Genomic DNA, 26,715 nt, shown 5'->3' on the forward strand with positions numbered 1-26,715 from the left:
TCCTAGAAACATATAATATACCAGAACTGAAGCAGGAAGTAGAAAATTTGAACAGACTGATTACCAGCAATGGTAAAAAATTTCCAAAAAACAAAAGTCCAGGACCAGATGGCTTCACAGGAGAATTCTTACCCAAACATTTCAAGAATTCTTACCAAACATACCTATTCTTTTTGGGGCACCTGGGTGGCTCAGTGGTTGGATGTCTGCCTTTGACTCAGGGCATGATCTGGGGTCTTGGGATTGAGTCCCTCATCAGGCTCCTTGAAGAGAGCCTACTTCTCCCTCTGCATATGTCTCTGCCTCTCTCTTTGTGTCTCTTGTAAATAAACTATTCCAAAACCAGAAGGAAAACCTCCAAATCTATTCTATGAGGCCAGCATTACCCTGATACCAAAACCAGAAAAAGGTACCACCAAGAAAGAGAACTACATCAAACTATGATGAACATATATGCAGAAATACTCAAAAAATACTAGCAAACTGAATCCAAAAATACATAAAAAAATCATTCATCATGATCTAGTGGGATACAAGGGTGGTTCAATATTTGCATATTAATCAACATGATACATCAATAAGAGAAAGGAAAAATCCTATGATTAAAATAGAAGCAGAAAAAGCATTCAACAAAGTACAACAGTTACGATTTAAAAAAATGTACGTTTAGGGGGAACATACCTCAATACAATAAAGGCCATACATGAAAATCCCACAGCTACATCATACTCAATGGTGAAAAACAGAGCTTTTCCCCTAAGGTCAGAAAAGAGACAAGGGTGTCTGTTCTCATCACTTTTATTCAACATCGTACTGGAAGTTCTAACAGCAATTAAACAACAAAAAGAAATAAATATATCCAAATTGGTAAGGAAGAAGTAAAACTTCCACTTTATGCAGATGATATGATACTGTATATCGAAAACCTGAAAGACTCACTCAAAATCTCCCAGAACTGATAAATGAATTAAATGAAGTTGTAGGATACAAAATCAATGTACAGAAATCATATGTATGTATGTATACCAATAATGAAACAACAGAAAGAGAAAATAAGAAAGCAATCACATTTACAATTTAACCAAAAATAATAAATTACTTTAGAAATAAACTTACCAAGGAGGTGAAAGACCTGTACTCTGAAACTATAAAACATTGATGAAAGAAATTGAAGACAACACAAAGAAATGGAGGGACATTCCATGCTCATGGATTGGAAGAACACATATTATTAAAATGACTATGCTGCCCAAAGCAACATAAACATTTACTGCAATCCTTATCAAAATAACAACAGCATTTTTCACAGAACAAGAACAATCCTAAAATTTGTATAGAACCACAAAAGACCCCGAATTGGCAAAGCAATCTTGAAAAAAAAAAAAAAAAGGATATAACTGGAGGTATCACAATTCCAAATTTCTAGTTCTATTACAAAGCTATGGTAATCAAAACAGTATAATAGTAGCACAAAAATAGACATATAGATCAATGGAACAGAATAGAAAGCCTAGAAATAAACATACCATTATATGGTCAATCAATCTTTGACAAAGAAGGCGAGACTATACTATGGAAAAAAGAAAGTCTCTTCAATAAATGGTATTGGGGAAAACCATACATACAGCAACATACACTTTCTTAAGCCATATACAAAAATAAACTAAAAATAAATTAAAGGCCTAAATCTGAGACCTGAAACCATAAAAATCCTAGAGGAGAACACAAGCAGTAATTTCTCTGACATTGGGTGCAGCAGCATTTTTCTAGATGGGTCTCCTGAGGCATGAGAAATAAAAAAACAATAAACTATTGTGTCTATATTAAAAAGCCTCTGCATAGTGAAGGAAACAGCCAATAAAACTAAAAGCCTACTGAATGAAACAAGATATTTATAAATGAAATATCTGATAAAGGGTTAATATCTAAGATATATGAAAAACCGATACAACTCAACTCCCAAAAAAACAATACAGTTAAAAATGGTCAGAAGACATAGACATTTCTCCAAAGAAAACATCTAGATGGTCAACAGACACATGAAAAGATGCTCAACATCACTCATCACCAGGGAAATGAATATCATAACTACAATGAGATATCACCTCACACCTGTCAGAATGGCTAAAATAAAAAACCCAAGAAACAACTAATTTTGGTGAGGATGTAGAGAAAAAGGAACCCTTGGGCACTGCTGATGGAAAGGCATAGTGGTGCAGCCACTGTGGAAAACAGTATGGAGGTTCTTCAAAAAATTAAAAATAGAACTATCCTACAATCCAGTAATCACACTACTGGGTATTTACCCAAAATATACAACTAATACTTAAACACTAATTTGAAGGGATATATGCATCCCTGTATTTATTGTAGCACTATTTCCCATGGCCAAACTATGGAAACAGCTCAAGTGTCCAGCAATAGATGAATGGATAAAGAAGCTGTAGTTTATATATACAATGGAATATCATTCAACTATAAAGAAGAATGAATTTTTGCCACTTGCAATGACATGGATGGAGCTAGAGAGTAGAATGCAAAGCAAAATATGCCAAATACCATATTATGTCACTCATGTGTTGAATTCATGAAACAAAACACTCAAAGGGAAAATAAGAGACAAATCAAGAAACAGACTCTTAATTATGGGGAACAACTGATGGCTACCAGAGGTGAGGTGGTGAATGGTGAAGAGAGAGGTGAAATAGATGAAGGGGATTAAGAGTACACCTGGTGAGACCTGAGTAATATATGGAACTGTTGAATCACAATATGGTATACCTGAAATTAATATAACACTGTACACTTGAATGAAAATTAAAAAGAATGAGTTTCTCATATGTCAGTGACTGCAGCTGAGGGTGGGAAATTATTGCCAGTGCATTGCTGTGTTTTGGTGTTCCCTGCAGGGAGTCTAAGGTGACATCTATGCACTTACCTTTAGAAGGAAGCTATGTGTAAAAACAAAACAAAACAAAAACAAAACAAAACTTGTAGGAGCACCTGGGGGGCAGAATTCGTTAAGTGTCTGACTCTTGGTTTCAGCTCATGTTGTGATCACATGGCTGTGAGACTGAGCCCTGTGTCAGGCTCCACACTCAGCATGGAATCTGCTTGGGATTCTCTCTCTTTTCCCCTCTACCCCTTCCCACTTGGGCTCTCTCTTTCTCTTTAAAATTAAAAAAAAAAATCCTTTTAAGAAAGAACTTCCAGACTAAAAAAGCAAACAAATCAAAAGCACTTTCATTGGAGCTGGTCAAGGAAACTGGCAAGGCTACTCTTCATTAAAACAGATCAAAACCAAGTACACAACTAAATGAAGTGAAAACTGAACAAGCTAAGTTTGGGCAAATTTTCCTTCTTATTAACAAATAAAATGTTTTGGTCCCAACTCTTCAAGAAACCGATTCCTATTACCAAGACTATGCAGGCTCTATAATGAAAATTAATATCTTTGTAGGTAAGAATGAAGTGAAACACAGGAAGATATTAAAAAATATTAACAAATTTTGAAGAGTTTGTTCTATACACTGAATATTTTAACAGTACCCAGTAGGCTGAACCACAAAGAGATTACACTTGCAAAGCTTCTCTTGGAAGAGTCAGACCCATCTTTCTGCCAATCTCTCCTCACTCAAGGTTAGTAAATATAGAAAAGCAGTGTCAGAGTTTCCTTTGTGCTACTAAGACTTATATGGCTTACTAGCCGACCCCCATTACCCTGAGTACCTTTACCTTTACAATAAAGAGTGATGAAGCTCTTAAAGTCAGCAGATTGCTGGGACAGGAACTTGAATTGACCAGCATGCTTGCCGCTTCCCACAAGCAGCTGGGCCAGGACTGGAACAGGCTGTGTTTGCCATCACACCCAGGGATTTCTTCAACCCCCATGCAGCTGTGGCTGTGCTTTAATGCCTCCTCAGGCAGATGGGAAATGGCATTTCAGGGAGTACCTGGCGCATTACACAATGATCTTCCTTGGTGAAAAAGGTCACATATATTAAAAAGATGGTTCCCTTGGGTTATTGAAATTTTCTATTGTATAAAACATTTTTCTTTATTCCATTTTTTCTGCCAATGCTTTCTAAAGCCTGCAGGTGGCATATTTAATCACACACTCCCCATCCTTGCAATTGAGGGGCATGGTGTTATGGGATCTGAATCTGAACAAATCTGAAATCTGTTCTTTCCCTGACCCCCAAATAATCTTTCTACAATATTTATTTTTCTCCTCTGTCTCTGTATTTAAAATTTTTCTTTTTCTTTTCTTTTCTTTTAAAATGTCCTATATCATTTCTTTGTAATTTAAGAATCATCTCAAGTTAGCAAACCTCAGATCAGAATAATCAATTATATATATATATATTTATATTTATATATTGTGAGTGTGTGTATGTGTGTGTGTGTGTGTGTGTGTGTGTGTGTGTGTATGGAAGGGAGAGGGAACTGGAGAGATCCTATGAGAAACAGCAAGGATTGGAAATAATACATGATGGAAGAGAGTAGAACTTGATGATTGTTTTACTCAATTAGATATGTGACCTTGAACCACTTGCTTAACCATTTTGGGGCCTGAAACTCCTCACTTGAGAAAGAAAAAATAATTAACCCCCTTTTAACACTGTGCTTCTTAGCAGTTACTATTTGGCATGGATAAATATTTTTCATTTAAAAATATTTGATTTTACTTAAATTTTGGATAGTTAAGATATAATATATTGGATGAATATTACATATCCTGGTTTTGAAGCCTAATATAGAAGCAATTACTTTTTATGTTACTCCAATTCTGAACCACTCAGAACCATTAGTGGAATAAAACTTATTCCAGTGATACTGTTGAAATATTTATAGCTTTCAAATAGACCAAAATTACTAAACATAAAAGCCCAGAATCTGTAAAAATTGTTTTTTTTAATTTTTATTTATTTATGATAGTCACTCAGAGAGAGAGAGACAGAGAGGCAGAGACATAGGCAGAGAGAGAAGCAGGCTCCATGCACCGGGAGCCCGACCTGGGATTCGATCCCGGGTCTCCAGGATTGCGCCCTGGGCCAAAGGCAGGTGCCAAACCGCTGCGCCACCCAGGGATCCCCTGTAAAAATTGTTTTTTGAACTTATTTTCTTTTTATAGGTTTGGACTCAAGTGTAGGGATGACAGATTGTGGTTCGTCAAAATTGATGTGAGATAAAATTTATTGAGCCATGGGAATTTTAAAGTATGCTTTCACTTTAATATTTTTTTTAAAAATAAAAACTTTATATAATCTTTAGGTAATTGATCTAGTAAGAGTTTTTTCAGGAATTATAGAAGAGATCTAATATTTTACTAAGTTTAATTTCCTTTTGGATTTCATTATAATGAATGTGAAAATTACTGAGTTGTAACATGGAATTAATATTCCAATAATGAATCTAAGAATATATACATTTCATGCTTTGAAATAGAATTCATGATTACTTACCAAAGCAATGAGGAGCTACAAATTTGAAAACACTTTATCCTGCTATAATAATAAGCAGTATGTCATCTATTATTTGCTTATGTGACTTCAATATGAACCTTTGGATGGAATTTTTCTAATTTTTAAGACCATCACATTGGACTTTTAACTGAATTTTGATGTTTCCAATGCTGTGTAATTCATTTTTATAATTAGGAAACATTTAATAAACATGTGTTTGTATAAAGAAATTTTTTAAATGTGTAAGAAAAAAATATACATTTAGTTAAAGACTCAAACCTCTTTCCTTTTCTATTCTTTCCAAAGAAAAATTACCTTACTGTGCTGGTAGAAATAATCTCCATATATCAAGAATAGCCCAAAATGATGATGACTCAATGTCAGGGTACCACTAAATGCATCTTCACTTCCAAACTTTGATTTAGAGGGCTACCCAATAGTATATCAAGCCCCCATATATTTGATCATCTTGTTTCTAGATTTCCCCATTGCACTGGATTGGTATGTCTAGCCCTTAACTGATACCCCACTCTCTGGACTGCTATAAATTTACAGAGAGGTGTAGTAGAATGAGTCCAACACCATTGTTCTTTTCTCTGCCTCCTCCTTACTAGAATTGAAATATTTCTTTCCTATTTTTGCCTTTATTCTTCCCCATGAATTTTACTATCTCTGTATAACAGTCTATGTTTCAAAAGATTTCAGGATTTGAATGTATTTTTTATTGAAATTACACATTACTTTGAGATGATTTGTAATCTTTATGGTATTGAACTTTCCTGCTAGGAACCTAAGTCCATGATGTTATCTGATTTCAGAAATCTAAAATACACATTTTTCAACGTATTTTGCAAAATCTGACCAGACCCAATTCATTTTGTGACACACCATGATTGATGTGATATGAGACTGTACATATCCTATTTACCATGAATGTTGAGACATTTAGCTATAGAAATACTACTGTACTTGAGGAAATGGTGATGCTTCAAATTCAGAGGGTGTGTTTCCTATTATATAGTACAGTTGAGTTTTTCATTGATGCACCAAATACAGAAGCACACAAATTATAAGTATATATTTGTAAATCATCAGAGTGAATTCACCTGAAGCCACCATATAGATCAAGTAAGATAATAAAAAGCATCCAGAAGACCCCCTTGTGTCACCTCCCAAAGGAAATACATATTGATCCTCAATACTAGTTTTCGTGTTTCAATTTTCTAAAAGTGTAATTGTGTACCATATTAATATAACAAGAGCAATTAGATGTTAGGTATATGAAAACTATCTGTACTATCTTTGCCACATTTCTGTAAAATCTAATATACTAGTTTATTAGAAATGTTTCATAGATTTGATTTGACTAAACACTATCATGTTTGTAAGATTTATCTGAGTTCTATATAACAATATTCCATTCATTTGCGTTGTATAGTATTCCATTATATTCATATACAACAAATTATCAAATTCACTTATAACATTTGTGTTACTTTTTTTTTGCATCTATGATAATGCTGATAAGAACAGTTCTGTACAAATATTTTGGTACATATAGCCACACATATTCATCAAAACTTCTGGTTATAGAGACTTAATTGTGGAAAAGTCTTAATTACATATTTAATTACAATCTAAAATATAGGATAATATAGATTTTCTGTTTCTTCTTGAGTAAATTCTGGTAAATTTTGTCTTAGGAATTTATCCTTCATCTAATTTGTCAGATTTCTTGACATAAATATAATATTCCTTAATTACCTTTTTTTATGATTGTAGGATCTGTACTTATGTCGACTTTGTCATTCTTGATACTATTTATTTGCACTCTTTTCCACCTCTAACCTTGTCTGGGCTCTATCAATTTAACAACTTCAGATTTAGTCTTCTCCACTTAATGATTATTTTCTATTTCATTTATTTTTGTCTTTACCATACCTTCTTTTGCTTCTTTCGGTCTAATTTGCTGATTTTGGGGGTAAGTTCTTGAGGTGGCTACTTTGATCATGAAGTTTGAGTTTTTCTGCCTTTGATTCTTTGCAGTGTTTTGAGACTTGCTTTATAGCTTAGCATGAAGTCAATATCTATAAATGCTTTACGTTCATTTGAAGAAAATAAATCAGTTGTTTGGTACAGCATCTTACATATGTAAATTAGATCAAATGTGGTGTTTTATTCAAACCTTCAACATCCTTATGGACCTATCTATGTATTCTTTCAATTGCTGAGGGAGAAAGGTTAAAATATCTCATTACGATTTTGTATTTTAGTTCTGTCAACATAAAATGAAGCTAGATTTTTAGTACATACAAATGTATAATACCATCATCATAGTTAAAAGTTATTACTTAAAAAGATGAATCTACTTTGTCTGATAATGTATCAATATAACATCTTTTTGTATTAATTTCCATTCAGATTTTACTTTCAATATCCTTACATGGAAGGTGTTCTAACTACCAGTGTTGTTTTTGTTTTTTTTTTTAATCATCTGACAATGTTTGTCTTTTTTTTAACTGACAATGTTTGCCTTTTTTAACTGGATAGTATGCTCCATTTACATATAAATGGTTTTGGTAAATTCTATTTCTTTATAATTCTTTGTGAACTGAGGATACATCCTGCTTCATTGACTTCAGGTTTCTTCACTTGTCTTTTGACCTTTAGGATGTAGATAAAATACTCTCTGCCTCTTGCCCACTGCTCTGTCATGGGAATATCATATCCCAGATAAGATGTGCTCTTTGAGTCTGAGTCTTAGAATAAGAATACAGAAAGGATCAACCAGATCTCAATCCATAGTCTGGAGCTAAACTGACACAGTTGCCCTCCAGCTGCTAATAAGCAGTAAGAACAAAAACACTTTTGTAAACCACAGCAGAGATTTTGGAGTTGTGTGTGTGTGTGTGTGTGTGTGTGTGTGTGTGTGTGTGTGGCTTAACGAAAGGTGATTAATCTAGAAAATCGTACCAGAAATGTGGTGTTACTATAAAAAGCACATAAAATATGTGTCCGTTAGCTTCTGAGTTGGGAAAAATGTTGTAGGAGACTAAAAAATAAATGGCAACACATGGTATGTAGTGTCAAAACATTTGGTAAGACTGTCACCTGTGATTCCTTAGAAATTAGACAACTTAATGTATGACTTTGTCTAATTGCCGGTAAGACAGAATCTTCATAACTTCAGTTGGTTGTTTTTAGCTGTGTTCTTTAGTTACTATAAGATAGACATGAGCTTAGAAAAGGACTGGTATGTTTGCCAGCAGGAATGAAAGCCCTTAGTGAGGTTGATCTTTCATAGACTAGACAGGACCTGGCTTTGAAATCAGACCTGTTTTTATTTCCCAGCTCAACCCCCCTTTTTTGGCAATACAATATGGTGTATCAGTTAAGAAAAAGTGGTTTATGGTCTAGTTACAAACAACTCCAAAATGTCAGCAGCTTAACAGAACAAAGTTCCTTAGTTATGCCTGGTGAATATGTCCATCCTGGTGAACTGGGTGCTCTACTCCCCATAGTCAGTCACTTCAGAGTGCAGGCTGATGGAGTCCTCCAGTTCACCATATACAAATGGAAATTTGGCAGGAAACATGAATATACAAATAAACAACCGTGTAAGTTACTTTAATAAATAGACCAGTATGGACAAAGAGGCCATCAGAACATACTGAGTCAAAGCAGCATTATTCCTGCTTTCTTCAAGCCAATGTGAATACTCTAGTAGAGCTTAATGGGAATGCTAAAGTTTGAGCAGTATCATTGGCACCCAACTACAGTGTCATATAATTCCCTGTTTAAATATTTGTGCATCACTTATGTTTGCATCTTAATCCAGGTTTTTTTATTAATCATCCTTTCTCCTCTAATGGTGACTTAAGTACCAGGCACTGTAGTTAACATTAAAGAGATGTTAAGGCATAATTATGACTTCAGCTTATCATCTCTAGAGGACCCATTGCAATAACATGCACCACATCATGGTTTAGTGCCATGAAACTTACGTAAAGCTCTAACCATGCTCTAAAGTGCTTAGCTAGAGACTTATAATGGTGGTGTTTTGCTTTTGTTTTGTCAGAAGATTGTTTTTCAAGTTCATGGCAACTTTATCATGGCTTATTCTTAACTGAAATCTCTGGACTATAGTTAATAAATAATAGTAGTTATAAAGTTTTCAGTATGTACTCAGCAACATTATCTGTAAAGGTGTATCAAACACACTAACAAAGAGCCTTGGAGGTAGGTGTCATTATCCTAGATTACAAATGAGATACTCAGGCCAAAAGGTTAAGAAGTTTACCCAAGTTTGCAAGACTCAAAAGTTGGAGAGCTGAAACTTAGAAACCAGTTTTATGCTAAAGCCATGGTTTTGACCACTTTTTGGACCGTTTTTTTGGAAGTTTAGAGAATTTTAATTACTCAGTTGCGCTTTTAGAGGTTCTGATTTCTCATTTGCCCTTCAAGTTAAGAAATTTTAGAAATCTCCCTTTACAACAAATTCTCATTAGTATACTTTTCCTTTACATTTTTTTCCATTTAACATGTCCACAGTCCTGATAGAGAACATAGTTTTTGATGTAAGCATCTCTCCCTTTCTCTCTTTTTACTACCATTTATTTTTCCTTAGGTCTCTACAGAAGAAGGCTTGAGTCTGGCCCGGGAATATAACTGTGCTTTTTTTGAGACCTCTGCGGCCCTCAGATTCTGCATTGATGATGCCTTTCATGGTCTCGTGAGAGAAATCCGCAAGAAGGAGTCCATGCCATCCTTGATGGAAAAGAAACTGAAGAGAAAAGACAGCCTGTGGAAAAAGTTAAAAGGCTCATTGAAGAAGAAGAAAGAAAACATGACATGATATCCTTGCTTCTAACTCCCTTATTCTTTCTCTGAATTTTATCAGTTGGACAATTCCAGATGTTGCATTCTGCTTCAATATTTTCTGTCTCTCTCTCTCTTTCTCTTTAAATATCTGCCTATAGGTAAAAGCAAGATCTGCATAACTGTACCTCTTGAGATAGTTTTGTTTTGCCCTTAACAGTTGGATGGATTTTGTCAATCAGCCGGATATGCTGTTTAAGTTTTTACAATATATTACTAAATAAAATTGACATTCCAATTGCCTCATTTCCCTTTAAAGAGTCTAGCTTCATTTGGTATGCTGTCTGGTTATAGAGGAAATTCAAAATTGCAGACTGAATGATAAAAGGCTCTGGGGATCTGCCTTTGCCTGATAAGACTCTGATTGTTTGCATTTCAGGAATCTCAGTAAATAATGAAGAAGCTCAGGAAACAATTCAGAGCAGGAGTCTGCAGTCCTGTCTTTCCTTAACTGTGGAAGTCTTGGTGCTTTTTTGTGAAGATAAATCTTAGAGGAATTATTAATAATAGGAACCAGTTGTGGGTCATTGGAGGGCTGAAAGAAAATATCCCTGTATTTGCAGTGCTCTGCCCTGTTAGGCTTTAGCAAAATTATCACCGTGAAGTCGCTGAGCTGTGGCAAAAGGATCTTGTCTTTGTAGCAGGCAAAGAGAGGCTGATAGGAACTTGGTGGTTCAGATATTCATAGAAGGACACCCTGCTCCCTCCCACTAGGAGTCCCTCTTAGGATTGCTTCACCTACACTGGGACCACCTGGAAGGCAAGAGCCTTGTTGATCCAGAGATCCTATATTCTCTGTATGCTGCCATAATTTCCTATCTCTTCTTACTCAAACCATGAAATACCATCAGTTAGAAGGTTTTGTTTCTTATTTGTTACAAAGGATCATCATGGAAAATGAAATTGTCTATTCACTCATTGATCCCACTGTGTGATTTGGTTTATTCAAATTCAAACTTAGAAAGCACCTTACCCACACAGTTTTGAATGTTTAACAGACAAGTATTAAATAAGAGTTGAACATGAGATGGAAACCATGTAACCAGTCTTCATGGGTTGGAGACAGTTTTTTATCACAAATTGGAGAAAAGGAAGGATGAAGAGCATAGTTATCATACAACATGTAAACACTTATTCTTTCATTCACAATGCCCCTAGAACTTGTTAATCTCCGAAAATGCAGGAATGACTCAAGGTAGCTTAACATATAGTTGGAAGACTCACTTGGCTGAAGAACAGTGGGATTATACATTAGATGAGAGGACACGTTTAACATAGTAACATAGATACAACTGGAAGGAATTTAGAAATCATAAATTTTCAACTGGCGAACTAAAATTTTAGCCTTTCAGAATAATATACCTGTGGGTCCTTTTGTTGCTTGGAGCTAAGGCCTTTGTCAAAACCGCAGGGACTTCACTGTTCTTGATCCTATGTACTAGACATGCAATTAACTGTTGCCAGCTGTCTCCCTTTGGTGTTTTCTCAACCCTCATATTCTATGGTGTAGGACACAAACTAATCAGTTTTCCCCATTCCATAGTGTCCTGAAACTAAATCCACTTCATCTTTTCATAATTAGGAGAAAAAGTAAAAAAGAGAACACATAGAGATCATTTAAAGATAGTCTTAAAGTTACAGACTGGGTCTTTCTTTGCTTCCTCCTGCCTTGGTTCTGTTTAATAGTCTCTTTCTGTCCTGTTAAAAATGGGTTAGTACATTCTTTGCCTCCTGCACATTCTTTTCCTTCTGCAGCCCCGGACTCCAGAGAACCTTTTCAAGCCTGGGAAGACCCTGTAAATACTATATTCCGTCAGACTCTTCTGTTTGCTAGAAGATGCAATCTAGGAAACATAGTACTTGGCACTTAGTTCTATATGATGAAACTCCATCTTTGAAAACTTGATGAGTGCCCAGTCTATGAGTACTAAGACTGTTTCGTGCATTTCCTAACATAACTCAGTCTATATAAATTTATTACTAACAGCTCCACTGTCTTTGGCTCTAGAATTTTCTAAATCTCTTCTACTCTTCTTTCTTTCTTTATACTCCTTGAGTACTAATAAATAATTTATAAATTGCAGGAACTTTTAGAGGGGTTTAGGTTAGGTAACATGTGCCAGGTCCAACCCTTCACTCTGTAGAAGGGGATCTGCAAAGTATCACCTGGGAGCTGCATGAATTTGAGATACTTATTACAAGCAGAGATTGAGGCAGACTTCAAGCATTCTTCTAGGCAGAAGGAAATGTTCCAGAAGAATAAAACCTAGCTATTTCTGTCCATGGGCTATTAATTCACTCTCTTGCCATAAGACTGAAATGCCAAGATCTTATTTTTGATTATTATCCCTGAAAACTTCCAACCAGACCTAAAATATCTAAGTCAATCTCAAAAGCTCAGAGAAGAAAACCACAAAGTACACATGCCTGCATTGCCAAGGGACTGTCAATAAACTCTTGAAAATAAATATCCATTTGCATTGTAGATGAATGTGTAATTCCCCAGCACAATCTATCAAATAGTAACTAAAAACCTACTATGTAACAAGCAGTTTTCTAGATACCATGTTCATGTATATATGGGTGTGTGTGCGTGTACCAAAGCACTTAGGAAATTCTAAACACAGTTTTCTGCCATCTAGAAATATATCATTTATCTATTTTGAGGTGTTTTTCATTAATTTATCTTGTGATTCCCCATGGTAAAATAATTTCTCAGATCAGAGACAATAGCCATCTAAAATACTATATTTTGTGTTCAGTAGGTACAGGTTGAGTTCCGGAACTTCCATAGAAAAGGCCAGTGAGGAAAAAACATGGGCACTTGGGTCAAACATTACTCACATAACAGTCAGAAGTGCAAGGAACAAATAGCTACTTTATTTCTAACTCATCTGTTCTTTCTCACAAGCCCTCTGACTAATGGGTAGCTGTGGGGGGACGAGTTACTAAATTTTAATTCAGTGCAGTAATTTAATGCTAATATGAGGCAATAATTTAAGAAGTATCTTTAAATGACACAATCTCTGCATCATGTACTTAGGTCAGTGTTTGATCATTCAAACTTCTGCCCCGCTTCCTTTCCTTTCCAAAACTATATGTAGGTATAAGAGAAAGGCATGGCCTACATGAGCTCATGGCAATAGAATTCCCCCTTCTTCCAAGTTCTATAGTGTATCCTCAGTATTCTCTTTAATCTGTTTAGCCAAGGTTTACCAACAAATTAGACTACATAGAAGAAATGGATAAGTCCTTAGAAACATACTACCTACCAAAAGCTAAAGCAAGAAGAAATAGAAAATTTGAACAGACTGTTCACCAGCATTGAAATTAAATCAGTAATCAAAAAACTTCCAACAAATGAAAGTCCAGGACCAGATGGCTTCCTGGGGGAATTCTACCAAACATTTCAAGAAGCTCTAATACCTATTCTTCTCAAGCTATTCCAAAAAAACAAAAGAGGAAGGAAAACTTCCAAGTTCATTCTATGAGGCCAGCATTACCCTGATACGAAAACCAGATAAAAGTACCACAAAAAGACAACTACAGGCCAATATATTGGTGAATATAGATAAAAAAGTCTTCAAAATATTCTAAAATATTAGTAAACTTAATCCAATGACACATTTCTAAAAGTCACACACCATGATCAAGTGGCATTTATTCCAGGGTGCAAGAGTGGTTCATTATTCACAAAACAACATGATACATTACATCAATAAAAGAAAGGATAAAAACCCTACTCATTTCAATAGGTCCAGAAAAAGCATTTGACAAAGTACAACATCCATTCATTATAAAAACCCTAAGCAATACAGATTTAGAGATAACATACCTCAGTGTAATAAAGGCCTTATATGGAAAACCCATAGTATACTCAATGGTGAAAAACTAGGAGCTTTCCCCCTAAGGTCAGAAACAAGACAAAGATGTCTACTCATACCACTTTTATTCAGCAAAATACTGGAAATCCTAGCCACAGCAATCAGCAACATAAAGAAATAAAAATTATAAAATTGGTAAGGAAAACATAAAACTATTTAAAGATGACATGATAAAATCTATAGAAACGCCTAAAGACTTCACCAAAAAACTACTAGAAATGACAAATGAATTCAGTAAAGTGACAGGATACAAAAATTAATGTAAAAGGGTCTGGCCTGATTCTTCTTTTTCTCAACTTTATTTTATTGTCATCATACCATTTGACATGATATCTACCCTCTCAAGAAATTTTTAACTATACGATATATTACTGCTGACCAGGTAAAATGTTGCACATCAGATCTCTAGAGCTTATTTATCTTGCTTGAAACTTTATAGCCTTTGATTATAATCCCCCATCTCTCCATCCCTGCAGTCCCTGGTAACTATCTGATTCTGTTACCAGACTGGTTGACTCTGAGGTATGTTGAAGGTAGGCAGGTTGGGCCATGATAAATAGGAGCTTTCTACTGGTATCCATGGCATTGCTCTTTGCCTTTGGGTCTCAAGGTCCTTCCCAACACAGTGTCTTTATTCGACCCCAGGTCTCTTCCAGACACCTCTACCAGCACCTGTGCCTCTCTCTGGGATCACTCATATGCCACACACAGGTCATGGGGATTCCTGAGCAATGACTCAGTAAGGCTCTGCAGCTCTGCCTACCCCCACCTCTATCTAGCTCATGTGGGGCTGCCCCCAGTAATCTAGCTTATTCCTAGTATTTATTAATTAGCAAAAGTGATATACAAGCACAAATAAATTAGAATGTACCATATCAGCTATAAACACAAAATGTGTCCATGAATGGGAAACTTGGTTACTAGCCCAAGTTCTCAAACTTTCCTGTCATTGGTTGTAAGGAACCTCCCACCATTAGTCAGCCAGAGGGGCCCAGGGTGTAGGATTAGGAAAAGGATCCTAATGTATATAGTCCATTTGCTTTTCAGTGTCTCTCTTCCATAAGCCATCTGCTGGAAGGAAGTAGGCTGCATGCTTTTCTCTAAGTTATCCTTCAAAAACATACTGGCATGGGATCCCTGGGTGGCACAGCGGTTTAGCGCCTGCCTTTGGCCCAGGGCACGATCCTGGAGACCCAGGATCGAATCCCACGTCAGGTTCCCAGTGCATGGAGCCTGCTTCTCCCTCTGTCTGTGTCTCTGCCTCTCTCTCTCTCTCTCTCTCTGTGACTATCATAAAAAAAAAAAGAAAAAGAAAAAACATACTGGCATGTAAGATAAACAAGAAAATAGAATTTAATAGTCCAAGATGAGAAATGCCTTATTATAGGTGGCTTATGTTCTTCTGAAGCACCAAAATCTGCTTCAGACTATAAAAACCTACCTTAATAAAGATGTTACATATTTTTAAAAGCCACGGGTCAAGAAAAATTTCAAGACAGAATATATTTTAAAATATTTCAAAACATAATGATCCCCATCACCATATTTATATAAACTGAAGTTGTAGTTCTTCTGGTTTGAGTCTTCACATGATACTAGAAGACATCCTAAAACCAAACTAGCCTAAATTCTCTACTGTCAGCTTGTACTTGAACCCTTGCACTTTCTTTGATGTTTTCCCATTACAGTTTCTACCTGGGGTTAGATGGCAAAATGCCATTATTTTTTTCAGGCCATATATATATCCATTATAAATGTAAATATAAGAAAGTAGAAAATTACAGGATGCCTGTGTGGCTTAGCAGTTGAGCATCTACCTGCAGCTCAGGGCATGATCCCCGGGCCCAGGATCCACTTCCGCATCGGGCTCTTTGCAGGGAGTCTGCTTCTCCCTCTGCCTGTGTCTCTGCCTCTGTGTGTGTGTGTCTCTCATGAATAAATAAATAAAAGCTTTAAAAAAAGTAGAAAATTTCTCATTAAAATGTCAACAACATAAATATATTTGTCATAAGATTAATTGCCATTTTTAAAAGTAGAGCAGATGGACCTATGATGGAAGGCACAAAGAACATGTAAATTTTTTATGGATGAAGAACACCTAGACCATGCATCATTTAAGGGATAACAGATCTATGTAGCCTTCTGTACATGGGAACCAGGAGCACACAGGATAGAACAATGGAAACAGAGGCCACAAAGTGAGAGGATTGTGCACAGATAAAGGGATACTAAACATCAAAGCTAGGCAGACTGTAAGCATGTACACAAATTCACGTGGAGAGACTATATCCTACACTTCCTCACCCTTTTTGTTTCAAGTCCCACTCCACCTCTAATATCCCATTACATATTGAGATAACCCAATGTTACTCTCTCCCTTCAAAATACTGGTGTAAATAATTAAATTTTATGGCTAAGAAAGCATATCAATCAATCAACATTCCAGCCCTATAAAATTGGGTGCAAAGTTCTAATGATATCAGTGTGATATATATCCAATTCATTTAAAAAATATAGTCTGTACTGAGGCCCCTGGATGGCTCAGTTGGTTATGGATCCAATTTTTGATTTTGGCTCAGGTTATAATCTTAGGGTCATGAGATGGAGCCCCATGTTGGGCTCCCCACTCAGCAGGGAGTCTGCTTGGGATTCTCCTTCTCCCTCCTCCTCTGCTTCTCCCCCAACTCACGCATGCACTTGCTCTCTCAAATAAATATTTAAACAACTAAAATATATTCCATAGTAATTAGCCTTTGTATCTTAAAAAACCTTAAAGAAAAATAATCAATTAAATAGTAGTGCTTCAAACAACCATAAAAATCATCATAACCTGGTTCCCTCTTATAGACGAGGAAACTGAGGTTCAGAGCAAAGACAATCCTCCAGGCATGTCTCCTCACCCTCATTCTGGTTCTCCTTTTTCATGCCCCTTACTGCCCAGTAGGGTCCTACAAGGCCAAAAAACAGCATGAAAATGCCTGTCCCTTTAATGTTTTCTTGTCTCTCGAAGAGGCAGAGAGGGAAGAGAGATGTGACAACCTCAGGCTCGTGAGGTGTCATCAACTCCAGGCACCAATTTTGTTAGAATAACTTTAGGTTATTATATCTTCCATTTTTAGTAAAAATTATCTCATATGAAGGGAAAACATTTTTTCTGATGTGCCCAGCATGCCACTAAGATCACAGCAATAATTTATTTGCTGGACTTTGTATGTTGCAATTTGAGCATCATTCAGCTTTCTCTAGAGGTGTAATTAAAACCAGCTAATAAATTAACTAAAAAAGTATGGTTTCTAGAATAGATCCGTAGTGTCTCTTTAAAATCTAGAAATATGAGGACTCTTTACCTCCCTTTTTAGCTTAGGCCAATAGGATACTGAGAGCAATGCTATTGTAAGTCATCTTTCTGGATGATGCATTCAACAAGGGGGTGAGCATGTCAATTAAGGGGAGTTTACTCAAGATTTAAAACATATCACTATTGAGATGTGCTGGACTTACAGCAATTATAGTGTATATTTATGTGCAGAAGAGGTAAAGAGAGGAATAAAAGCACTACTGGTGTACCACTGCCCTGGAGATGCTAGAGAAACCAAAACAACTATGAATTACAGATGTACAAGTCACATCACGCCTAAATCACACAGACTTTGTGACTTTGGCTCACCCAAATCCTCCTCCTTTCTAAGAGCTAATCAGTTTCCATAGAGAATGGGGATAGGACCAGGACACAAAAAGATGGATATTCTTTGAATGGTTTGTCTTGGCCTTTGGCACATATTGCATAATTTATTTTATAGCACATCCTGTGAATTTATTATTTTTTAAAAGGTCAATAATAGAAATTAGTTGTATTCTTCCTCCTGTTTGAGAGGAAAGAGGAATTCTATAGATATAAATATAGGGCCAGAAAAAGTCAAACTAAAAGGATAGATGATTTACTAATTCACAAGTAGTTAATTCACTCACATATAGTCACTTGTTAATTCACTCAACATTCATTTATTCATGTATTCATTAGTATTTTTTAGCTCATGTTGTATACAGCACACCTTGCTTGACGTTTTTTATTATCTTATCAATAATCATATAATAAACCAAAGCATTCATCTATACATTGAAAAATATTTTCTGAGTACCTAACTCTGTGTCAAGTACTGCACTAAGCTCTGGAGATACCTATACAAAAACAGTGAATGTCCCTGGACTCTTGGAGCATCTAGTCTAATCAGGAAGAAAGAGAGCAATATTTAGATTTATAATTTTAAAATGGGACTATAACCAATACTATGATGGAGAGTTATGGTGTGTAAATATTGTCCAGAATAGCAGAATTTAAGGAGATAAGGACTTCCTCGAAGACATGAAGATTGTTTGGGATATGAAGGAGAAGCACCATTTATTTAGGCCACAAGGAGAGGGATGAAATTAAGGTGTTCCAGACATCAAGAACAGCATGCATATAGGCCCCAAACCAAGTGGATGCATGGTCAGCAGGGATGATTGGTATAGTAGGGATGGAAAAGATAACAGAGGTCTATGACATGAGGAGACAGGAGGAGAAATTGAGAACAAGACCATGCAGGTCTGTTCAGGTGAGAGTTATGAGTTTGGTCTTTATCCTGAGAAAAATAAGAGACTGTTAAAGGATTTAAATGGATGAATTATAAATTGTTTGCCTTTTAAAATGGTAATTCTGGCTCTGGAGAATAGATTGGAAGTAGAATACAGTGAAATACTATAACTGTATTTTGTCAGAAATTATTTAATCTAATACCTATAATTTACTTAGGGCTAAATAAAAATTTTAGAAAATGGGTCACTCTGGAAAATGTGATGCTGTCATTTTCATAGCAATACCATTCCTTCTTTCCTCCTCTTCACATTGAATTTTACAAAGCCCTTCTCTGAACAGACTAAGGAGTTTATTCAGGTAAACTGAATAAACTATATCTGTTCAACTCTCTTGGAAAGGATCCTTTTGACTCTATGTAGGAGAGTATGGCTACTGCATGTCACCATTTCACTGAGCATCCTTAGAGTGTTCCCTACTCTGCTGGTATTCCACACATCAGTCCTTTGCTTATTATAACATTTTGATGTCTGCAACACATCTCAATTCATTAAGGCCACTTCTTGGAGACTCAGAACACAATTTGTAGGAAGTGATTGAGGTTATTTTGTTGTGTTATGTTTTATTATAATTGAGAAGCTAATCAAGCTCATAGAGCTGAAGGAAGGAGGAAGATAAAGATATCAAACCTCATTAATAGAGAACAGCATGTGTTTGCTCAATACCTGAAGACTCTTGTCATAAGGGAAGAAGACCAGCAAACCGTCAGAGGTTGTACCTAAGGAAAATGAATGAGGTTAGGGTGTATCATATCCGTGAGAAACAAGAGAATAAGGCATTTAGGTATTGTTGTTTTTTTTTTTTTCTCAAACTTTCTGAGCCTCTAGTTTGACCTTATTGTTGATCTCAGTAGAAAGAAGGAAAGAGAAGGAACACTGTGATCTTTCGTTATATTTCCTGTTTTATTTTTTTTCTACTTCTCTAATTTAATGTAACCTAAATGGGTTCATATTTTCCAAGACAGCTTTATATCCCTTTGGAACTCTGAAGGAGAACAGAAAACAAAAGTAAACAAAGTACCTAAAGACAGCGATGCTTACAAAGTCCAGGTTATTTATCCTATAAAACTAAGCCCTTACTAGGGATGCAGTAAACGAATGCATTTCAAAACAAGTTTTGAGGCTCCCAGCTTAAAATCTTAGGCCCCTCCTCTTCCTTGTTTCCATTTCCTTTGTTATCCCTTCTCATTCAGAAAGAGGTGTTGGATCAGATTTTTTTTAATACACTATAGAAGAGACAAGTAGAGGGTTGGTGTTACCCCTCATCAGCTATCATATAAATATCATTGGGGACCTGTATAAATGACTGTAGAAATTTCAGATAGAAACCCCAAGATCCCAGCAAACAGTACTGATTAAAATGAATTTGGGTAGATGGGGCATAAACTTACTATTCCCTGATTCTTTCCTATAAATAAAATATTCTTGAAATTCTTCATCAGACATTGATAATTCTGAAAACTGTAAGACCAGTTAGGAAACTCAGGAACTGAGTAATGACAATTTAAGTTCCCAGAGTCTCTTTATTATTTCTCATATACTCCCAGACGATATACTAGAGAGGAAGAAAGGAAAGAGGTAGGGAAGACAGATAGGGAAGAGTAAAGCCCAAAAGAGACAAAACAGGGAGTCCCAGGCTCTGCTTCATAACCAAGGCCCCAGCAATTGCCCAATCAGCCAGCAACAGAACAGCACCAGTAGACCTTAACTATATAAGCTTCTACTTCACAAATGAGCAGGGCAGCAATTTGATCCACTAGCAGTAGGAAACCCCAAGCTATCACAGTTCCACTTTGGAACCAGGGCATTACGAGTAGAGGACTACCATCACTAGGAGCTACAGCAAAACTTCAAAACAACTTCCACCCCATAACTGGAGCCCTATGTGGCAATTTAATCTGGAAGTGACAGCATCAGCAGAGCCCTGCTTCTTTGCCCTCTACCTAGTGTTACAGAGACACCCAGACTCAGTGGCTTCTGTCCTCTTGCTTACATAGAACAGGGACTAGAGATAGAAAGGAGGTGCCTTTTGCCCATGTACATAACACCAGCAGAGACAGAGTCCCACCACTACCAGAATAATGAAGCAGAGCAAATTAACATTGTAAGGGATCTGTAAACTGTCATTGGAATGAAACCCCATAAAAGTGGAACAGAACTATATACTGTACCCAAGCAACATAACTATCTGAATTGGAAATTAAGTAGGATCAACAATCTTTTATCCAAATAACTAATGTGTCCAGGATATAACAGATACCAAAAATGAGGAAAATCATGATCTGAATAAGAAGAGACAATCAACTGGTGCCAATATCATGATGATTCAGATGTTGAAATTATCTTAAAAGGATTTGAATGCAGCTATCATAAAAATGCTTCAACAACTAGTTATGAATTCTCTTGAAACAAAGGAAAAAACAGAAAAACTAAGCAAAGAAATATTTTTTTAAAAAAGAACCATATGGAAAGCATAAAAGAATACAATAACTGAAATTAAAAAAATAAAAAACATTCACTAAATGATCTCAAAAGTAGGATGGAGAGGATAGAGGATAGAATTAGTAAATCTGAAAATAGATCAACAGAATTCACCCAATGTAAACAAGAGAAATAAGACTGAAACAAAAGAACCGTCTCTTGTGTACAGTGAAGAAAACCATCAAGAAAATAAAAGGCAAGCTACTGAATGGGAAAAGATATTTGCAAACAACATATTCAATAAAAAGTTGATATCCAAAATATACTTAACAAACTTATACAACTCAACACCAGGGAAACAATATGATTAAAATGGGCAGAGGATTTGAATAAGCATTTTTCTAAAGAAGACAACAAACACATGAAAAGATGCTCAACATCACTAATCACCAAGCATATGCAAACTAAAACCTCAATGAGATATCACCTCATACCAGTCAGAAAGGCCAGTATCAAAAAGACAAAAAATGACAAGTGGTGAGGACATGGAGCAAAAGGAGCCCCACATACACTGTTGGTGGGAATGTAAATTGGTGCAGCCACTGTGGAAAACAGTACAGAGGCTCCTCAAGAAATTAAAAATAGAATTACCATATGATCCAGTAATTCCACTACTATTTACCTAAAGAAAATGAAAACATTAATTCAAATATAACCCCTATGTTACTGCAACATCAATTATAATAACCAAAATAAGGAAACAACTTAAGTGTCCACCAATAGGTGAATGGATAAAGAGGATGTGGTGTATCACACACACACATGCACACACAAAATGGAAAATTACTAGGCCATAGAAAAAAATGAGATCTTGCCATTTGGGACAACATGGATGGACCTAGAGGGTACTATGCTAAGTGAAATAAGTCAGAAAGAGAAAAACAAATTCCATATGATTTCACTTATATGTGGAATCTACAAACAAAGAAATAAACAACAAAAAGATCCAGAAACAGACCCATATATAGAACAAACTAATGATTGCCACAGAGAAGGGGGGGGTTGGGCAAAATGGGTGAAAGGGAGGGGGAAGTATAGCATTCCATTTATGGAATGAATAAGTCATAGGGATGAAAAGTACAGCAAAGGAATACATACAATCAATAGTATTTTACTAGCATTGTATAGTGACAGATGGTAGTTATCCTTCTGGTAAGCGCAGCATAATGTATAGAGTTGCTGAATCATTATGTTGTATATCCGAAACTAATGTAACATTGTATGTCAATTACACTCAAGAAAAGAGAGACAGAGAGAACAGAGCATCAGCATTCTGTGGCTTAATGACAAAAGATCTAACACTCATTTTATCAAAGTCCCAGAAAAAGAGAAGAGCAGACTGAAAAATTATTCAGAGAAGTTATGGTGGAAAACTTCTCAAACTGAGTGAAATGCATAAACATATAGATACAAAAAGCTGAGAAAACTATAAACAGGATAAGCCCAAAGAAATCTATATTAAGATACATCATGATTAAAGTAAAAACAAAGGAAAAAAGTCTTTAAAGTAACTGGAGAGAAATGACACATTAACAGGAAAAGATAAAACAATGTCCACGATAGGCAATGTCTCACGTGAAACAAAGGAGACCAGAGGGAAGTGGCATAACATTTTTCAAATAGTGAAAGAAAAGAACTGGCCAACCAAATCTTATATCGGGTGAAATGATCTTCTAGGGAAGGGAAATAGACCCATTCTCAGATGACAGGAAAGGAAGAAAATTTGCTGCTAACAGATGTTTTAGGTCTAGCACTTAGAATGGCTACAGGAAGCTCTTCAGAGAGAAATAAAATGGTAGTGTCTGGGACCTTCAGAAAGGAGAGGGCTGGGTAAATGCAGAAGAGGTTAGACAGAAGGAAAGTCTGCCCAGAGGACTGTTCTTGGGATAGGCTGCTTTGTGGACCAGGGCATGGCAAGACGATCAAGGAAACGTTCTCAGGGTCTTCTCTTCCTCTTCCATTATGTCTGTTTTATCTATCCTTTTAATCCTATTAAACATGCTTCCTATTTTGTTCTTTCAAAATTGCCTATCACTTAATCCTCACTAATTTCAAACAAATGGTCTTAACCAAATAAACAGTATGGTATTAGGCAAGTCACAATTTTTCTAAGCTTCAATTTCTTAATCTGTAAAATGAAAATAATAGAAAATACTATTTCACAGATGGGCATGAATAATAAATGAGGTTATGTATATTAAAAAAAAAACCTTGCATAGTTTCTTATACAGTGGGAGTTAAATGAATAAGTAAATAAATAAATGTAGCTAGTGTTGGTGAAATAACACATTTGTACTCTGGACTTTCCATAGAAAAGAAGAGAAAGTCTTGCCATAATGTACTTCAAAAGAGAGTACATGGGTCCATTTGGAAAATTATATTAGCCTTCTTCCTTTTAGAAATGAATCAGCCAGCATGCTTGCAGCAAAACAAAAATAATTTATGATCCTTAAAAGACAGAATCAAGGGGAATCTTTATTTTTCCTTTTGCACTCTACAAAGGAAGGTCAAAAAGGAAGGTTCTCCCTCTAAAACTTCAGCCTGATGTGTACCACTGCTAAAATGCCCAGAAAGTGAAGAATGAAGTCTCAAAAGGATGTAAGGTATGCCCAACTCTATTGAAAGGCAGATCACTGCTGCCTATGTCTCATTTCTTAATCAAGTCACCGACCTTTAAGTAAATCAAGGCATTAAAAAAAAAAAAAAGAACTTTTCCACTGATGTCATAACATCAGTAAACTTATTAAATGCTCTATAATTAAACCGATGTTGAACATGCAATTTCCCCAGTGTAGTTGAACAGCCAACAGGCTTGAAACCAATGCCCTTGTGATGCACAGATCTGTTTAGTTCTATTTTAATTATTCAAGGAAATAAAATCTAAAAGGTCTTTGATGAATATTGCTTAAATGTTTAAGCAGGCACATTCCAGGGGATATGTAACAGAACACAACATAATTGCAGGGAAGAGGAAAAGAAAAAGGCATCTCAATTTCAAATATGTTGTATTTCACATAGGCTCCAAATTCCACTGAAACACGAATAACAAATTTAAGTCTTCAGAAAGAATCTAAGGACTCCATATTATGAAAAAGAGAAAGAATTCAGAATGGGAAAAAAATATATTCATTTGTAGATTGGCCTTTCTAAAAAAACAAAAAATCAATCCTAAGAACGGAAATTCAATTTAAAAGAAAAATTCATTCAAGACTAATTATTTAGTTTGCAAAGAGATTCTTCAATTACATTGGTATTCACTTTAGTAAATGCAGTCCTCACCCTGACCTTGTGCATTTAAAAGACTTTTATATTTGGAGACACTAAAAGCCCTGAAAAGCATATCCAGAGCCAAGGGCCAAATAGAAGAGAGAACAGAAGAGAAATATGGTCAAAAAGTCGAGACCTGGATTAATAGCATTAGGGTTAAGATCACAAGACTTATGAAAGATCAATGAAAAGGGAAATGGCTAAGGGGAAAGATGGGAAGAATAGAAGCAAACAGCTTTATTATATTTGAAGAATTAAGTCTAAATAGGGTAGAGAAAACAACTGGAGGCACACAGAAATTCATTAAAAAAAGCAAAATCAAATCTTACCACTCTTGTTCAAAACCACTAAAGGCTCCCCATCACTGCAAAGCTTTAATGCAGATCATAAAGTCCTATATGAACAGGCACCCTCTCTCTTTCTCCCAGCACTTTGGGTCTACTGATGGAACCCAGTCCTCACATTATACTTATAATTGAATTCAACCCAACAGTTTCTTTACCTTCGATATCAGTTCAAATTATTTGAGCAACAGAATATCCAACTCAGAAGAATTTAAACCATAAAAGAGCTTTGTCACGTTACATAAAAATAAGGCTAAGGTAGGACGGCTCTGGGGTCAATCCCAGTGGGTTAATTTAGGGTCTCGAAAAGTGTCTTGAAAAAGACACATATTCTTGGGAGTTGAGCTTTTACTCTGTCATTCTTAATGTTTGACTAGCTATTTCACAGTCACAAGACGGCTGCAGTATCACATCCGCCTGCAACTATATCCATAAGAAAAGACAGTATCCCTTTGCTATTACTTTAAGAGATAAGAACTCCTCCCAGAAGCAACATCTGCACTTATTCTCACATCTCATTGATCAGAATGACATCACATGTCAGTGGTAAGGGGACTGTTGCTACCATGATTGATTTAGACACAGCAAGATTTGCCGTCTGATCCAGCCTTTCTTGAAATGCAAAGCCTTTTGTTCTATGACAAAATCAGAGTTAGCTTAGCAGGGAATGGCTGCTGCTGGGGAAGGGGGGGGAAGTAGGCTTCTGAGTAGTTTACCACAGCTGCACCTCCTCTATATGCCAGGGACTTCTCTGTTAGCCAGGTAATATCCATGAGGGAATTTTAATATGGGTAATTCTACCTATAAATCTTTCCTGTTTCAGTTTTTGTGTCAAGGCATTCCTCTAAGGAATTCATCAGCGAGGGAGATTTTGTAGTTCATATTTTGTCTCCCTAAGGCCCAGAACTATGAAGGACTACCCTTGCATTCATACAATTTACCTATAAACGATAACGTGCTAAAGTGCAGAGGAAATGAGTGACATCTGTCAGTATATGTCAGTCTTTTAAAACAAAGAAGGAAATGTGTTATTTTGATGTATTCTTTTCTCCATTTTTCTAATTAGTCTGTATTTTTTCTTCAATATTTTGGAACTTCTGATATTGAAAGAATAAGATATTCATTACTTTGCAAAAAGAAAGATCAATATGACATTACTTAGATACTTCACTGCACCCAGTACATTCTTGAAAACTGGTTTGCATAAGATCATTTTTTAAAAATTTATTAAATGAAAGCTACCCTTCGAAGGATTTTATGTATGTATGTGTATATATATATGTAAATATATGTGTGTGTATGTATATATACCCACATGCACATACACCCATGCAAATTATGTATGGTTAGTATAAAGTTTCATGTACAATAATTTGTTTTCACTAAATTATTTATCAACATAATTCTTGATGACCACAGAATAGTCCATTATATTTACCTATAATACTTAATCATTCATCTAATTTTGAATATTTAATTTGTTTAGACTTTCAATGTCAGGACTATCACAGTGATGGCATATTTATACATGATTTTTGTCTGCTTTTCAAATTATGTCCTAAAGATTTTGGACAAATTGCTAAATGTGGCAAACTGTTTCCCAGTAAAAGTACCTCACATCAATTTACAATCCCCAAAAGATGCTATGAATAACAATTTATTTCAGCTATAAGTACAGCTAGAACCTGCTATGGGGCAAGATATAAAACACCAGCAATTTTTTTTTTAAGATTTACTTTTCTTATCATTCTAGTTTCAGGCTGG

The 26,715-nt window shown here is 35.7% G+C and overlaps 1 protein-coding gene across 7 annotated transcripts in view; it reads left to right on the top strand.

Annotated features, from left to right (window-relative positions):
* The window catches only part of RIT2 (Ras like without CAAX 2), a 475,191-nt gene extending 464,602 nt beyond the window's left edge, over positions 1–10,589 (top strand). For all 7 annotated transcript variants that reach the window (XM_035719223.2, XM_049112675.1, XM_049112676.1 and 4 more), the window contains one exon: positions 10,093–10,589. In XM_035719223.2, coding sequence (XP_035575116.1) covers positions 10,093–10,320 — 228 coding nt within the window. In that variant the 3' untranslated portion in view covers positions 10,321–10,589. The remainder of the gene's footprint in view (positions 1–10,092) is intronic.
* Positions 10,590–26,715: the final 16,126 nt, after the last annotated feature.

The sequence above is a fragment of the Canis lupus genome, chromosome 7, assembly GCF_003254725.2.
Source record: "Canis lupus dingo isolate Sandy chromosome 7, ASM325472v2, whole genome shotgun sequence".
NCBI lineage: Eukaryota > Metazoa > Chordata > Mammalia > Carnivora > Canidae > Canis > Canis lupus.